Source organism: Onychostruthus taczanowskii, unplaced genomic scaffold (genome assembly GCF_017590055.1).
Source record: "Onychostruthus taczanowskii isolate IOZ18803 unplaced genomic scaffold, ASM1759005v1 scaffold58, whole genome shotgun sequence".
NCBI lineage: Eukaryota > Metazoa > Chordata > Aves > Passeriformes > Passeridae > Onychostruthus > Onychostruthus taczanowskii.
Window position 1 is genome coordinate 3974789 of NW_024503457.1, and position 17058 is coordinate 3991846.

General features: G+C 41.3%; 1 protein-coding gene across 3 annotated transcripts in view; it reads left to right on the forward strand.

Annotated features, from left to right (window-relative positions):
* TMEM255B (transmembrane protein 255B) overlaps positions 1-17058 on the forward strand; it is a 66995-nt gene that overhangs the window by 22572 nt on the left and 27365 nt on the right. For all 3 annotated transcript variants that reach the window (XM_041418121.1, XM_041418119.1, XM_041418120.1), the window contains one exon: positions 6286-6375. In XM_041418121.1, the coding sequence (XP_041274055.1) occupies positions 6286-6375 (90 nt within the window). The remainder of the gene's footprint in view (positions 1-6285; positions 6376-17058) is intronic.

The window sequence follows — 17058 nt, forward strand, 5'->3', positions numbered from 1 at the left end:
ACTGGACTTGCTGAATTCAACAGTGATTATACTGTGAAAAGGCCATATTTTTCTAACTTGCTAACTTGGTCACTTGATGGGACTTAATCTAAACATATGACAACACAATCATAGAATCACAGGATGGGTTAGGTTGGGTAGGATCTTCCTAAAAAGAAGATCACCTAGTTCCAGCCCCCCTGCCATGGACAGGCATACCTTCTGCTAGGCCAAGTTGCTCAAACCCCATCCAGCCTTGGGCAGTTCCAGGGATCCTGTGACATCCACAGGTTTTCTGGGCAACCTATTCCAGTGCCTCACCACCTTCACAGTAAGGAATTTCTTCCTAATACCTAATCTATCACCGAGTTCCAGCCCCCCTGCCATGGACAGGCATACCTTCTGCTAGGCCAAGTTGCTCAAACCCCATCCAGCCTTGGGCAGTTCCAGGGATCCTGTGACATCCACAGGTTTTCTGGGCAACCTATTCCAGTGCCTCACCACCTTCACAGTAAGGAATTTCTTCCTAATACCTAATCTAAATTTTCTCTTTTTTAGTTTGAAGCCATTCCCCTTTGTCCTCTCACTACATGCCCCTTATAAAAAGTCCCTCTCCAGGTTTTTTTGTGGAGTTCCTTTAGGAACTAGAATACATAGTTTGGGCAGTCATGTAAGTCTTTCACCATTATGAATCCTTGTCATTGTAACCAGTGCACAGCTATGACTGGAGTTGGCATTAATGAATAACGAACATGATGTAATTCCATCTCCTGTGGTGTGACAACCCTCCAGCAGAGCCTCAATTACAGCCATGCCATTATTTAGGAACCAGCCTATGGAAAAAATATGTTGTCAGGCCATAAATTGTGGAGCATATTACCTGGTGTAATGAGAAACCTCCTAATTATCTCAGTTGTGAAAACTGTAGGAGTCTTGCCTGTGCTTCATTTCCATCACAGCAGCAAAACATTTGTCCCAAGGACAGGAAAAAGAATTGGCTGTTGTGTGAGAAGCAGCCACACAGGAGAGGGCATTCCAAATTAGAGAAAATTAATTCACAATTAAAGTACTTATGTACAGGCCCATTTCACAAGACAGGCAGTGCTTACTTGATAGCAGCATCTGAAATGCAATGCAATGCAATGAGTTTAATTATCTTAATTTTTTGGGCTATTCGTCTATAGACCCGCTGAGGTACCATGGTAACAGATGCAGCTCCTGGCTGAGATTGGTTGCTCCAGCTCCCTGGTTGCACCAGGCTGACAAATCATTCTCTGTTTTGGATTTGTGAAATGAGTTTTTGTAAACTTCTACTCTTACGTCATCATCATCCCCATTGAAAAAGTGCAGCAGATTTATTTAAGACTACAATTCTGATCTTGGGGACATGGGGAAATCAAACCAGTAAAAAGGCCCATGGAATTAAACTGCAATTTGGGAAATGTAATGTAAGGGGCAGCCTACAACAAACTGCCCCATGCATAACTTTTCCAAATACTTGAACCTGTGTGGGAATAAAAAAGGACTTTACAAACCTGTGGCATAACATTTAAACACCCTTTTGCAAAGACTTAACTTTCTAGAGCAAAAAATATTGAATGACAGTGGTTCTCAATTTACATCAATCAGAGCAATTCTGATTCCTTCTCTGCCTAGAAAAGTATCCCAGGGAGGCTTGATGAACAGCACAATGCTTGGAGACATTGGAGGCTGCGCAATGCAGAAGCAGCCATTTAGTATGAGCAAAGCGAGTCTGTTCGATGTAATGCAATTCGCATCCAGTACCGAGGTGGTTTCGAAAACAAAAATCCATGCATTTTTCACTCTCAGATCTACTTGGTCTCGATCTAGAGAATGAAGCATCTCACACAGCATCTGCTGTAGAAATGACTGGCATTATCTGAGAAGTTGTGCTCTTTGGTTGAGGATTGGGAGAGGCTAAATTAGAATCATGATGAAACCAGGGATGTGCCAGAATTGAGAGTCTAACTAGCTCCCAGAAGTATTCCACAGGGATGTTGGAAACAGCCAGAGAGGTGCCAGCCTGTAGCCAGCAGGTGCTTATGATGAGGAGCAATGTGGTTTTCTCTGGGTCTGCTGGCAAATGTTGGCTGCAGGTCTCTGTGTGTCACAGCAGGGACGTGGCACCATCGGAGTGTGACTCAGCACAGAGCGTGCCTGGGGAGCTGAGGTGCAATGTTTGTGTGCAGTGTGTACATGAGAGGCTGGCTGCAGCTGGGCTGGCCACATCAAACTGCCTCATGGGTCTGGCTCTTAACTCCAAAAATGGGAATCCTTGTGGGAGACTTAGCTGCCAACTCCCTGTGCCATCATCAAACTGCCTCATGGGTCTGGTATCTGGCCAGCTCTTAACTCCAAAAATGGGAATCCTTGTGGGAGACTTAGCTGCCAACTCCCTGTGCCAGATGCATTTCTGAATTTCAGCTGGACAAGGGTCTGTGATCAGCATCTCTGGCCACTGTGTGTCCCCTGTTGCCTTCACTAGTCTCACTTGAGCAGGAGGGTGACAGTGCAGGCAGTGGTGTTGTATGCCTGCTGAAGGACAGGAGGTTGTCCAAGACAGGTGAATTCTGAGAAAAAATGTCTTTTCTGAAAGAAAGCAGTATGCAAGAATTTAGCAGTCCAGCCTTTCACTAGTTTTGCTTTTTAGAGCATTTTCATAGTTCTGTGACACAGCTGAAGACAGATTACAGCTCTTCAGTTAATACTGTGTCCAAAAGTCCCTCATTCCATGTGCTGTTTTGTTCTCCCTTTTGCTAAAACCCCTCAGTTAAACAACTGCCTTTTGAATTTGATTGTTAGGCCCATACAGTACAGTTTTCAGTGTTTAATAGCTAGTTTTATGGCTCCCTTGTAAATAATCAAATTATTGTATTCTATACAAGAACCAGGAGTAAACATGTTCTGATGGCAACAACTGTAGAGAAGCCTGGCTGCATACCAATGGAATAGCAAGAACAAAACTGTTTCTTGAATAACTGTTCAAATATATTGCTATAAATAATGAATAGCTGTCCTGACGAAACATAATGCTGTTGAAAATGGAGATAAGATGATGTGATGGATCAGTATTTATTTTCTTTAAAGTGTTATTTCTTTTGCCTGTCAGCAAACATTCTCTGTGTTTAAATGAACTGCATTTCTTCTCTTTCTAGACAGTCCTAGGCTTGTGAACTGGCTGCTCCACCAATCACCTACTACTCATGAAAATTAGCTTTTGAATTTACAACAGCTCTTCATTTAGTTGTCCTGGCAATTTTCAGAAGTAATTCATTTTGTACTTGGTTTTTTTTTATGTTTCTCACATTCTTAATAAGCAATGAGAGATTTGAGAGAGAATATAAATCTGTAATTTTATTTTAAGGATTTTTTTTTGTAGTGCTCTTGTACTATCACTTCTGTTGTCATTCAAATGTATATAAGGCGATTTCAGTCATAAAAAGCTCTCGGTGTCATGTTCTGCCACTTTGGCATCATGATAAATATTACTTCAGTCAAGAAATGAAAATGATTCTAAAGGGACTGCTCATTGAAATAGTTGCTAGTCGTTATGATAAGTACAGCAGGCTCTGGCTGTAAACCTTTGATTTGCACACAATTCCTTGGAGGTGTACATGATCTCCAACATGACTGAGGAGTGCAAAGCCAGCTCTGTAGCTCCTTTCTATACTGTGATTTACTGCACCTTTATATGTGGTCTCCTAGGGCTATATGGTGAAACTGAAAGGCAGCACACTCATTAGGTAATTTAAGCTATCTCAGTGAGTGGAAAATGTTGGTTTGGGGATTGTAGATCATCAATAAATTGTTCATGTGTGAAATGAAAAGCCACCTTGAGGTCAGCTTCCAGTAAATTCATCTTGAGCTCAGGCAATTTGGAAACACCTGGCTTAACCCACTAATTATTTGATTGACCACTATGACTTGAAAAACAAGGTAGAGATATCAGGCAATAATGGCTTCATCAGAACTTTTAAACACTGCTGCTTTTTCAAATAAAGAGATCAGGACCTACAGCAAATGCAGCTGCCACAGGGCAGCACAGCCCACTATTCTGCAGTGATAGGAGTCCAGAGCCTTCTCAATCTGATGAATTGCATGCCAAGATCTTTAGACAACCAGATTCATGAGACATGACCTTCCACCCTGGAGAGCCATGGGATAGCAGAGGTTGAAGGGCGATGCAGCCAACAGTGTTTTTCCTAGGGTTTCAGCAAGAGGGAGCTGGCTGCAGGGGGAATGCAGCAGGTTCCCAAGATCAGCCAGTACCATCAACCTCAGCCACATTTGTGCCCCTTTTCTCCCCATGCGGAGGATTCCAGTTCCACAGCAATCCCTGTGGCAGTGCTGGCTCATCTCTGATTGCATGAGACATGAGCTAAGGCGAGATTAAAGAAGAGTATCAGAAAGCATTGTGATTCTTCTGCTTTTAAGTTGTACTTTTTTGCCAATTCTCCAAGAGCTCTTACCTTCAAGTGGGTGATACTGCTTTGACCTGTGCATCCAAGCTGTGGGTTTATATGGTTGTAGTTTCTTACTTGCCCAATATAAACATTTTTGAGAAAATCACCGATGCTGCATCCCCTGGCAGCACTATTGACATTGTACTGTTCTTAACCTAACGCAAGCTAAAGAGTCAGTTTTTCAAGTGAGTTAGTGATGCCTTAGAAATTTATGAAAATGGCATCTAGGTAATGCAGATTTTATATAGGCAAAAGGATATATGAACTGTATGGATATAATTTTGGTCATCTGTACCTGGGTATTTCAGGAATACGTGTTATGAAGGAGCATTTAATGACTAGTAAATAACGAAAAGGTTCCACATTCTTAACTGAATCCCTTTTCCATGTGCTCTATCAATAAAAGAATGCTGTTCTGTCAGCTTTCAAGAATTTTTAATCTGTTGTTATTGTTAACTATAACTTAATACTGTTGTAAATTAAAATCTACATATAGGATGTTTCAAAGGGTTCCTCTTGTGACTGCCTGAGAATGCCAGAGACATGAGAAGTATACATTACATTACATTAAAAAGCATAGCCAGATGGTGCACATTAGATTCACCTTATACCCTTCAGGAACCCACTCCTTCAAAGAGAGTACAGAGTCCTCAACGTCACAAAATCTTCTAATCTGGGAGAGGAAGGACTGTCAGCATCTCTCCCTCGTCTGATGGCATTGGGGCTAGCAAACGCAGGGGAGTGCCTTGCCAAGTGTACACTTGGTCTTTCAGGGCTTCATCTCACCTGGCTCACAGCGCTGCTCCCTTCAGATGTCACCTCAGGAGAAGCCAGTGTCATCTCAGAAGTGTGTGCCAGCAGCACACTGGCTGGTCCCTGGTGGAGGTGCATTCCACATTCTTTCCAAGTCCTGTTGCTCTCTCCAGAGTGAATTGGGCAGGAAGCTCATGGTGTTTGGGGTTGTTCTAGCCCTGCAGTTGCTGTCAGAGCTGCAGCACAGAGAGCAGGGGCTCAGCATGCCCAACTTGCACAGCCTTTGCCCCAAGCCCTCCATACCACCACTGCTTGTGCCAGAGCTGTGCTCCAGCAGTGCACCATGTGCAGTCCTGTTGAGAGAGAGTTAATGGTGCTTGATGAATGAAGCAGTTTGGGAGGTAGAATGAGGTCTGAAGCTATGGCTAGTAGGTTGATGAAGACATTGTACTGTCTGTGCTGCAGCTGGGACACTCACTGAGCTCTGCTGTGCTCTGCTCTGTCCATTCTGAGACTGAGGGCCAGGCTGGAAACCCCAAGGGTTGGGGCCAAGGCAGCACACCCCAGCCCTTCCACAGGTCCCAGTCCTCTGAATCTCTGATCTTGATGTGGCATAAGCTATTTGGGATGATAAAAGATTTTTGATCATTCACAGGCCAGCTATTAACTTACTACAGATGCCTTTATCTATTGATGTGAAATACTATCATGTAGTAAAGCTCCAAAGATTTATGTAAGCCAACAGGAAGATGACTTTTTACCATGTCCCTATGGAAGTACTGCTGTTTTATTAAGTGAGTTGATTTGGAAGAAATCACCATTGAATTTAACTTTTGCAGCTGACCTAATTTTCTCTTGAAAGATTTAAACTTTTCTAGTAGGCTTGATAGTCTGTCAGCATCAAGAATTTCTGCCTTTTTACTAGTGTATGACTGTCACTCTGACACACTGATCTAAAGTGAATTACAGCAGCAGGAACCATCGTTTCAGAATACTAGAAAAAATAGTGTAATTGTTTTACTTAAAGAATTATACTGAAAGATTGCTCAATCTGTTTTTCTCTTCCCAGCTGGTGGCCTCCATCGTGTTTATCAGCTTTGGTGTTGTAGCAGCCTTCTGTTGTGCAATAGTTGACGGAGTGTTCGCAGCACGGCACATAGTAAGTGCAGCGATTTTGTCATCTTTCAATTTTTATTATTTATGTCATTTCTAGCATGAAGGTATTTTCTTTTGGTGTATGTTCAGCAGTATATTAGGGTTTTTGATAGTTCTTGGTGGAGATTCCAAATAGAAAGGTGATTATAAAATTATGCCATGAAAGGCATGCTAAAAGGTGTATTTGCTTAGAAAAGGAAGACATTTCAACCACTACCAGCATTCGTTTCCTGTTGTACAAAGGCTTTGTGGGCACAGTAAGGATTTGGAATGCACCCAATGATGAGCACCGTCACCTGATGGGATTTGAATATACTAGTTTATATATGTGAGAAATGTGTTGTTTGCTGTTCTATCTTTTGTGATGGAATGCCTAAAAAATCAGTTTAAACCCTAGCTTTTAATTGAGCTTTGATTTCCAAAATCATCAGGAAATAAGTAGTCATATGTGTTAACAGACGTTAGAGGTCAGATGTAGTATGCTAAATAATACAGCAGGATGGTATACGAGCCTTTCTCTGCTATGAAATACCATAAGCCTGCTCATCTTTCTGCTTGTGTTCATTGAGGGGCAGCATAACTCCACTGGCATCAGTGACAACCTGTTGAATTTTTGTTAGCAAATACCTCAGAATAATTAGGCTTTAGATCACCTGGAGCATAAAGTTATAAACTGATTTATATTTTACTGCTACTGAAGAGGGCTTTAAACCAAATGTGGGTTTCAGAGCTTCATATGCATTGCACGAGACAAAAGACATCAATTGGTGTAAACAGCAGAGGTGTGCAATGTGAGCATGGATAAATGCTCTGGATTGTAGTCATGTTTTGTGTTGTACAGACCCTGCATGATGCCACAGTGGCCTGCTTTTTCTTGGATTTACCCTGTAGCAGGTTTGGATGACACCTGGTTTAACTGTCTCTGATTAGCAAAGGCCCAGGGAGCCTTTCCAAGGGACCTGCTTAAAAGAAGAGGGGAGCAAATTCCTATTTAGATTCCCTGCTCCAGAACATTCAAGTGGTAGTGCCCTGGAAAACCACTGACACTTATTGAAATTTTGGACCTGTCCTGGAGAGGCTGAGGCAACTGGGGTCGTTTAGTCTGGAGAAGCAGAGGTTATTTGTAGGAAAGGAGGTTATAGTGAGGTGAAGGTCAGTCTCTTCTACTATGTCCCCCTTGAAAGCTTGAGAATAAATGGCCTTAAGTTGAGCCAGGGGAGGCTCAGATTGGATACTCAGAGAGTAGTTAAGCATTGGAGAAAGTTGCCCAGGAAGATGGCAGAGTCACCATTTCTGGGAGTGTTCAAGAGGCGTCGGGATGTGTGACTTAAGGATATGGTGTAAAGGTGATTTTGGGTTGATGGTTGGACTGTATGATCCTGAGGGTCTCTTCCAACCTTCATGATTCTGTAGTTTCCCAGGAACCTGACTTATTTATGTCCTGCTTTAATGTGATCATTAGGAAGTGTTCAGAAGGCACTTGTGCAGTCTTACACGTTGTAACTGCAGTGCAGCTGTGCAGCCACAGCCCCCCATTGCTGAGGGTGGACACAGCTTCTCTGAGGTGAGGTCCTCTGTCAGGGACAGTGAGTGCTCAGTCTCAAGCACAGACACAGGCATTGCTCCTCACACCTTTCTAGGTGTTTTTAGTAGGAGAACACCAAGGCACAAAGTTCATTGCACACACCCAAGAAAAAGGCATCTTACCATCTGGGGGATGCAGTTCTGTATCTCGTTAAGTGAGTGATTGGGTATGACTGCATCCCCTGTGCAGAGCTGGAGGGTGGAAGGGGCTGGTCACCATCCATCCATTCCCAGGAGTGCTGTACAAGCCAGTAACATGATCCTGCTTCAGTCACATCATGACAGGCTTCATGGAAATCCGTGACCAGTTGTTTACATTTGGGCTTACTTCTGTTTGTCACATCTGTATCTTGCTGTCTCCTTCACCTGTGACAGAGCAAAGAAATATTAAGTGGCACAATTTGTTGGAAAACTAATTTGTATCTCAGCATGACCACACTCACTTCAACCCATTCTCCTCTGTCTAATAAGGAACCTGATAGGATCAGGTGAAGTAAAGTCACATCACCAAGTTTCTCTGACTAATACACCTGGGAAGGTCTGTAGGGATGATAGTGTAAGTGTGCTCCCAATTTAATTTACAACAATGGTGGGGCCTTATCAGAAGAACACGTGCCATGCAGACTACGGTGTCACTGCCATGGAGTTACATCCTCTTTGCATCACAGCTCATTTCCTTCAGAAGAACAGCAACATCACATTCAGTCCACTCTCTACAGGCAGTACCAGCCTTTTTCAGACCTGGGTTATGCTCTTCCCATTTGTGCATAGCCTTTGGGGCATAACTGCTGAAGAGTTGGAGTAAACTGTCCTCCAGCAGGGAAAGGACAAATTCAATGTCAGAGCAGGTGCCTATATTAAAGCGACAGACTTTTTGTGAGAAATGGTAGCTGAAGCCAAGAAGTCTTCAGACTGACTACAAATACAACATCTTTCACATCAATTTGGAATAAAAAATGTGTCCCCCTTTTTATTTTATTTTTAGCTTCATTTGAGCTGGAAAGGATGTGAAGAGGGCAAATCACATAATTGCAGATTTTTCTTAGTATGTGCCTGCAGTGGAATGGAGACAATTAGTGTTGCACATTTTCTCCTGCTTTTATAAAACTGTGAATAGAATAATAAAATAGTTTTCTCTGTTTTATTTCCTTCCCAATGAGGCATGAAATTGACAAAAATTCTTCCTAGAAATGGATGTATTTCAGAAAAGAGATGCTTAAATTATTTAAGACTTACTTTGCTTTATAGAAAACTCTGGATCACACCATTTATAAAATTAAAAACACTGAAGGAAATGTAGCTTGATTTAAAATAGCAGTAGCTTATTTAAGAAATAATGCAGATATATTTCACCTTAAAAAGACAATTAAAAAAAACCCAAAAAAACAACCAAACCAGAATCAAGTGACATAAATCAAAGTTGAAATTCAAGTGCAGTGATGTTATTTCAGAAAAATATCGTGATTAAAGGAATTTATGTGCATTTGTGTTTGCTTGAGACATTTTGTTATTTAGCAGATGAGAGTAGTCCAGTTTTTGTGTTGGAGATCATTCAGCAACATTCTCCCACTGCACAGGGAGATGCCCTGTCCCACCACAGGTACACATTCTCTGCAGTAGCTATGCCCTCCTACTCATGACTGCAAGCCTTGACCATTGCCACATGATCTTCAGCTTTGCAGTTGTGCTCCAGATGAAACCTAAAATAGCCAACAGCAAGAAATCCGGGTATGAAGTGAAGAAATTGCCTTTTCCAACTGAGTTTATTCTGTGATTCTGTGAAGGAAAAGCTGGGTGCTATGGAAGGCAGAGTTGCTAGTCCATTGTGACATCTAAAATGCACACCAAACCAAGCAGTGTTAAGTTGTTCCTCTCCTCTTCTGCAAAGCCACTTCTGTGTAACAGTGATTTAATATAATTTTCAGCTGACCTAGTTTCTTCCTCTTGATAGTGGTGGCTTAAGGAATTAATTAAAATAGAATATGTCATCAGGTGATAAGCCCTAAAATGAACCTGAGAACGAACTTAGCTGAACTAGAGGATACTGAAACACTCCTAGACTCCTGGATTTGGGTCTTCACCCATATGGTTTAAGTGCAGCTTGTGGACTGCTGAAGTATATCAGCTGGGTAATCACCTACTGATGTGGGAGTTTAGAAATTAAACTTGAAATATTGGCTTTCTGTTTATATATAGTAACTCAAAATACTAAGATGGGCATTATGTAAACTCACTTTCTGTGAGGCACAGAGACAAGGCAATGGGAAAATGGAGTCTTTGATCTAGGGGATGCTGATGCAGATTGAGCTCTGGTTGGTGGAACTCCAAAGCTGCTGTATTAAGCAATGTAAAGTTGGCAGCCCTGACCTAGTGAACAAATAGCTACATTATAAACACATTCTGTGTGATGAAGATCTGCTGATTTCTGTGTTAAGAGCAGCTCCCCAGCAGAGATGCAGAAACCCCTGCCCAGCAGTGCCCTGTGTGCTCCCAGCAGTGACATTGTGTGCTCCCAGCAGTGTCCTGTGTGTTCCCAGCAGTGGCATTGTGTGCTCCCAGCAGTGACATTGTGTGCTCCCAGCAGTGACTGTGTGCTCCAGCTGCTCCCAAGTGCAGGGGTGCCGGTGCTGCTGCCCGTGTGCCCTCAGGAGCTGGCAGCCACGTGCGGTGTTGCACGTGCGGTGACCGAGGATGTCAATCCCCTTCCCATCTCTGGAGCTTCTCATGCAGGTTGCCGACACTCGGGCAAGGACAGCAGCAGGGGTGACAGGCAACTTGGCAGGCCACTGCTGCATTTTACTACAGGGGGTTTCATATGCCCATGGCATGTAACACAGGCCACAGTCTTGCACACTACAGACCAGATCCTCTAAAAAGCCATTTGAAAATGTTCTGAGCAAACCTGTTGGCTTTCCCGTTGAAGAAAAAAACAAATAGTTGTATTCCACGTCTAACACAACTCAAAGAATAATTTCTCACTGGAATTGAATTAGGTAGATTCTCTGGAGAACAACACTAAATGCATTTTGTGTTCTCCATGTTGCCACATGAGACAAAATTACACCTAATTACTTTTAATTCCATTTCCATCCTGTATGACTCATTAATGTAATAGCATGGCATAGCATATACCATAAAAAGCATCAAAAGCAGCACATCCAGCAGGTCAGGGGAGGTGATCTGCCCCTCTGCTCTGCTCGGGTGAGACTCCACCTGGAGTGCTGCATCCAGCTGTGGAGTCCTCATCAGCAGAGAAAGGACACGGAGCCCTTGGAGCAAGTCCAGAGAAGGGCCACAAAGATGATCAGAGAGATGGAGCACCATTCTTGTGAAGACTGGCTGAGATAGCTGGGGTTGTTTAGCCTGGAGAGGAGAAGGCTCCATGGAAACCAGACTGGGGCCATCCAGTACCTAAAGGGGCCTATAAGAAAGATAGGGACAAAATTTTTAGCAGGGCCCGTTGTGACAGGACAAGGTTTTAAACTAAAAGAGGCCTGATTTAGGTTAGATATAAGGAACAAGTTTTTTACAACGAGGGTGGTAAAACACTGAAATAGATTGCACAGAGAGGTGGTAGGTGCCCCGTCCCTGCAAACATTCAAGGTCAGGCTGGACTCTGAGCAGCCTGGTCTGACCTGAAGTTGTTCATTGCTATTTGATGGTCTTTAAAGGTCTCTTCCTACCCAAACTATTCTGTGATTCTCTGAAATGCTTTGCAATTGTATTTTTCTTTTTTTTAGCAGAGTGAGTACTAAACATTTTTAACTGAAAACTAGCACTAGTTCAGTAGTGATTTTTATGTTGAGGGTCCACCTAGATAAAATTGTTTCATTGAACTTCCTAAATACAGAGTGCTTAAGTTTGCAACCAGTACATTTTGATGCCAGTGGTCAACTCTCCCACAGTATTAATTCTAGTATTAGACATTGCATCTGACACTGAAACACAGATTGCATTCTTAGAGTACCAGCAATTTACAGGGTGGGATTAATTCTTTTTTAGGAACTTAATTCAAGGGTTGGAACAAAGGAGGATTCTTGCAACCAGCTTAAGTCCATCTGCCAAGAGTTCTCTTTTGTGCTGCAAGACAATCCCATTCACACATCCAAATGCAGTTGACTATACTTTTAATCAAAGGGCAGATAATTTGAAAAAGAATTTTCCTGGAGGGCCTGAAGATCTTGGAGCCTGTTGTACTATCATTTTTGTTCCTGTTACTCAGATGTATTTTCCCTGTGAAGCACATTATATCTCGGGAGTCCCCACTCCTGTGAAAGGTAAATTAATCAGAGGTACATCAGCAAAAGCCTCACAACACAAGTCAGAAAGACATCTAATAGAAGAGAAGGTGCTAACATCACAGAAGTGTTTCAGACCACCCCCACAGGCTATTTTGAAACCAGATCTGAACTAGACATATAATGCCAAGGTGTGTTGGTGTGAGTAAAGTCGTGGGACTGTGTGGAGTTTGGTCTCTGGTTTTTATTTGGCAATATAGGAATAGCCTGTAGGACCACTGCTAGATTATTGATTCCAGCTATGGTATTTCTTGGTGCTTTGACAAAGACCTGATTGACTTGGAAAGAGTTTGGAGAAGAAAAATCTGAAATGTGAAGTGGTAGCTTTTAGAAAAAGTACTCAGAAGTTTGATTAATTTCATTTAACATAGAAAAGGTTGACAGGTAAATTGATCATGGCCTTTCTAAGGGATCTGTGTAGTCAAAGGTTATCTGATAGCAGAGGGCTTTTAGTCTCTCACACAAAAACAAAAGAAATGCAATGAGTTGAAGTCAATGCTGAAGAGATTCAAATCATGGAGCAGACATGGTTTTGACAATAATGAATTATGGAAGCAGCTTTGTCAAGGTTATGGATAATTCTCCATCACTGAAATATCTAAATCCTAAGCTTATGTAATCTTATGAAGCATATCCAGAGGTTATGAACTTGAAGCCTATGTCTTGGAATGAAATTATTTAGGCTTTGTTATTCAGGAGGTCATTCTAGAGAAGGGTCTTCAAGGAAGGCTACTGTGAACTATTTTTACAGTCAGGTAGAAACTTTATTACCTCTTGTAAAACCTGTCTGTGTGGTGCCAGGACTTGTTCTCTGCTGGAAAATGTTTAGGATTTGATAGATCAAAAACACTTGAAAACCATTTTTCAAGATTTCTGATCTAGGTTTGCTGGTCTTCAAATCAATAGAGGAAATGCAGTCTTTAACATGAACATAACTTAAAAATTATCTCTACTAAAACCACTCTTCCTCATGTGCTGGATAACATACAAGAAAAGCCAGTGATGAATACATTCAGTATATTAATATATATATATATGAGTACATGTATATTGCATATATTGGATGTATCCAGGGACTTGTCACCAAAACTGCCATCTTGCTAATTTTTTCTGATCTAGGGCACAGATGCAGGGTTTTTGTACCCACAGATCTGCAATCTGATATTCTTTTGTTTCCAGACAGGTAAGTATTATTTATACAGTCTGAATATACTGACATTACGTAGGAGCTGGTAGTTTGCCAGTTATTTTGCAGTAAGAAAAATAATGGCAACCATTTTTTTTGGAGAACCTCTTATGATTCCCCCTTGAGTTTGCAGAGCCTCTCACGCTGGCAGGGACAAAGCTCCCAGTTTATACAGTGCTTTTTTTTTTTTTTTTTTTTTTTTTTTCCCTGAAATTCCTTTCAGGTTTAGCCAAATTGCAAATTCTTTAAAATCCTTTTTTTTTTTTTTCCTTTCCTGCTGTGACTTGTTCTCCTGAGGGAAAAGGGCTGGTATTGTGCCAACCAAACAGAAATGTCTAAACTATTAGGCAGCACACATACTGTGTTTGGATACCAAAGAGGAATTCACTAGTTGATGAGAAGGGAAAAGAAGGGTTCGAGCTCCTTTCCCATCTGCCCCACTGTAGAACAAATGCCTTCACTGCTGACAAAACCAAGGATTGGTCCAGGATTCCCTGGCCCCCTGACATAAATACTGGTCCGTTGGCTTCCCTCTTTGAGATGTAACAGCCCAAACTGAGATCTCTCACTGATGTCATTGCTTTGGTCATTCAAACTGCAGCAGGGCAGCTTTGGGGGAAGAGTTCTGTGAAGATGCACTAAGACCGTCTTACGACAAGGAGGGAAGACCATCTTACCACAAGGGAGGAAGACTACTCTTTTATTTTAAATTGGGAGATTGTACTGTGGGAAAATGTCAAGGGAATGACCCGCACATTTGAATATTTGAGAGCTAATGGTTAAATGCCACTGCCATTTAATTGCATGATCCTGTTGCACAGAAACCACAATGTCAGTGTACAACTGAGTAGAATTCTTAGTGTATTGGGGTTGTAGCAAATCTGGCATTTCCAATCTCTTTAGCTCTGAAAATTCAATTATTTTCTTTTAGCTTTGCTTCTAGTGTACTTAGATAGGCATGAATTCCATTGAGTATATTGTAAATCAGCTCCAGAAATAAGGAAGTAGGATAGGGAAATTCTACACATTTGACTGATATTAATAATCATATTATTAATGCAAGAAATAATATGAGAAAGTGAGAAGGATTTTATCCAAATTTAAAATTACACTGGTATTTTAGTTCTCACGGATTATAGTTTTTTTGCATTTGTACATAGATACTGGCTTCTGCATCTCTGTGGCTTCTATACCTCCAAAAATCAGGTGAGTTGCAGAGATGGTGTAACTTGTTCAGCGATGCAGAATAGCAGCATGGGTCAGGGGAGATTTATTGTCTACTTCCATCTTTACTTTGTTACTTTGCAAAGCACGGGCTATGATGGAATTTATGCAAAGGGTACAAAGCAAGTTAATTACACTTTAATCCTCAGAAAAGTGGGTGACTGGGGCAAAGAGCTTGCAGTCTGTTCTGAAAAGCATGATCTGCCTCACTCTGATAGGCTGCCAGCAGAAGATAATTTCCTTTATTGTTTCCTATTCTCAGAAATGTTTCTAGACTAACAACAGATGTTTTTTTCCTATGAAAAAAATTCAAAGCTTCTACACAGACATATAGAGGGAGAGAAAGTAACCACCTGCAGACTTCAGATTGCAGCAAAAATACTTCATAGCTTTTCATCATTTCTCAAAGGAAAAACATTGTTTTCAGTTGCCCAGTGCAGAACTAGTGGAGTTAAAAAAATTTAAAAAAAAAGTAAAGGCACTGTTTATTCACTTGGATCTGAAGTACTTAAATTCTACTAGAGTAAAAATTAAGGGTGTTGCAGTATGCTGCAATTTGCCCTAGCAAAAGGTTTTATTTGCTTCACCTTTAAGAAGAAACCACGATTAGTACGAATAATCATATCATGGAGCAGGAATTTCTCTCTGTAGGTGGATGATTATTCAATTGCATATAATGCAATGGAAAGTCCATGGAAAGTCCATGGAAAGTCCATGGAAAGTATGTTCCCAGGTATTCAACAAAGTTTTGATTTATGATTATTTATGGCTCTGTCAAGAGCTTATTAAAATGTGTTGCATCACTGCTGCTAGATTATGGAACTTCACACTTGTAATATATTTATTTAGTCTTTTATGATGAATTCAAAAAAGGTAACATACTTAAGAATTTTTTTTTTACCTAATCTTCCTGGAGTTTTCTTGTATGGCTCAGTGCAGTTCTCTCCACATTCATCAGTATATCCAGTAACTTCTTTGCCTCTGGAGCACTGAGCACCATGTATTTCAACATTTCTAAGATCTTCTGAGGTGCATGTGAGCTTCAAAATGGCAAGCCAGTGGAGATGGAGAAAAGCTAATTGTGCCTGAGCAGTCCAGGCATTCATGAACCATTTCACTAATTGTTTAGACTATTTTACTTTTAAAACTCCTGTATTTTCATTTCTTTTGAGGTTTCTCTCATGGGCTTTTTTCTCTCTTACATTTTGGGTCCCAGTCCTGCAGTTCCTCCCATTTGGATGAGGTCTGTCAGCCTGGCTGACATGTCAGGGGGGGTCTCCCTGTTGCAGGGATGATAGGGAGCTTTCATGGCAAATTGCTGGGCACAAACACCTGCTTTCTGGCTGTTTTCTGCTCAATACCTGACATAAAAGTGTCATGCATAAAGTTGTTATTACATTAATTAAATTATAATAGGGATATATTGTGCCATGCCCTGAAAATTAAAACCAACACCGCAATGTTTATTAAGCCTCCAGCGTTTTATTTGTAGATGTAGATATTCAATATATTTATATATTGCTCAATTAGGTGTATTTAGTGCAGCCTCTCTTCCTTCCCTTTGCTATAAAATAAATCCAAAAGAGCATTATAAATTAAACCCCTGTACATTTCAGTCAGCAGGATATTCAGTATTTCAGATGTCTAAAGGCTAATGTCTTCCAAAATGACACTTCTTGCAGTAGTATACTTAGAGATTTATATGAGATTAGTGTAGTTGGTTAAAGCATGGTGCTCATAATGCCAAGGTTGCAGGTTTGATACCTGTGTGGGATCATTCCATTCACTTAAGTGTTGGACTTGGTGATCCTTGTGGGTACCTTCCAACACAGAATACTCCGTGGTTCAGTGATTTCTTACATATTCTGATAGCATTAAGGCAATAGGAAGGAGATGGAGCAGTTTTTCATGTATTTGAGTCACATTACCAGAAACAGAATCAACAGTTCTTGCATTCTTGTGGAAACGTTAATTACTCACACAGCACAACATCATTACAATCAAGACAGAGCAATCAGTTCATATAACAAACCCTATAATCAAAGTAATGTAATCAATGTCAGTAATCAACTATAATAAGCAATTAAATACCTAACTGCATCAAGCAATAACTAAAATGACAGCCTTGAATAGTATCAGCTAATTGCATCATTAGAAACTTGTGTAAAAGCCAGTGGTAAGTCTAAGTTTTTAACTACACAACACAGCTATGGCAGGTGGTATGAGAAGGTCTATAGCCTCATCCTGAGACATTGGCCAGCAAGACTTGACTAAAGAAAAGCAGACCCATTCCTGAGCCAGGCTTGGATTTGCTGGGTTAAGGCAGGAGTAGGCTTCCTCACTGGAGCCTTGGGTGGCCTTATCCCCAGAGCAGCCCCCAAGCAGGCACACACCG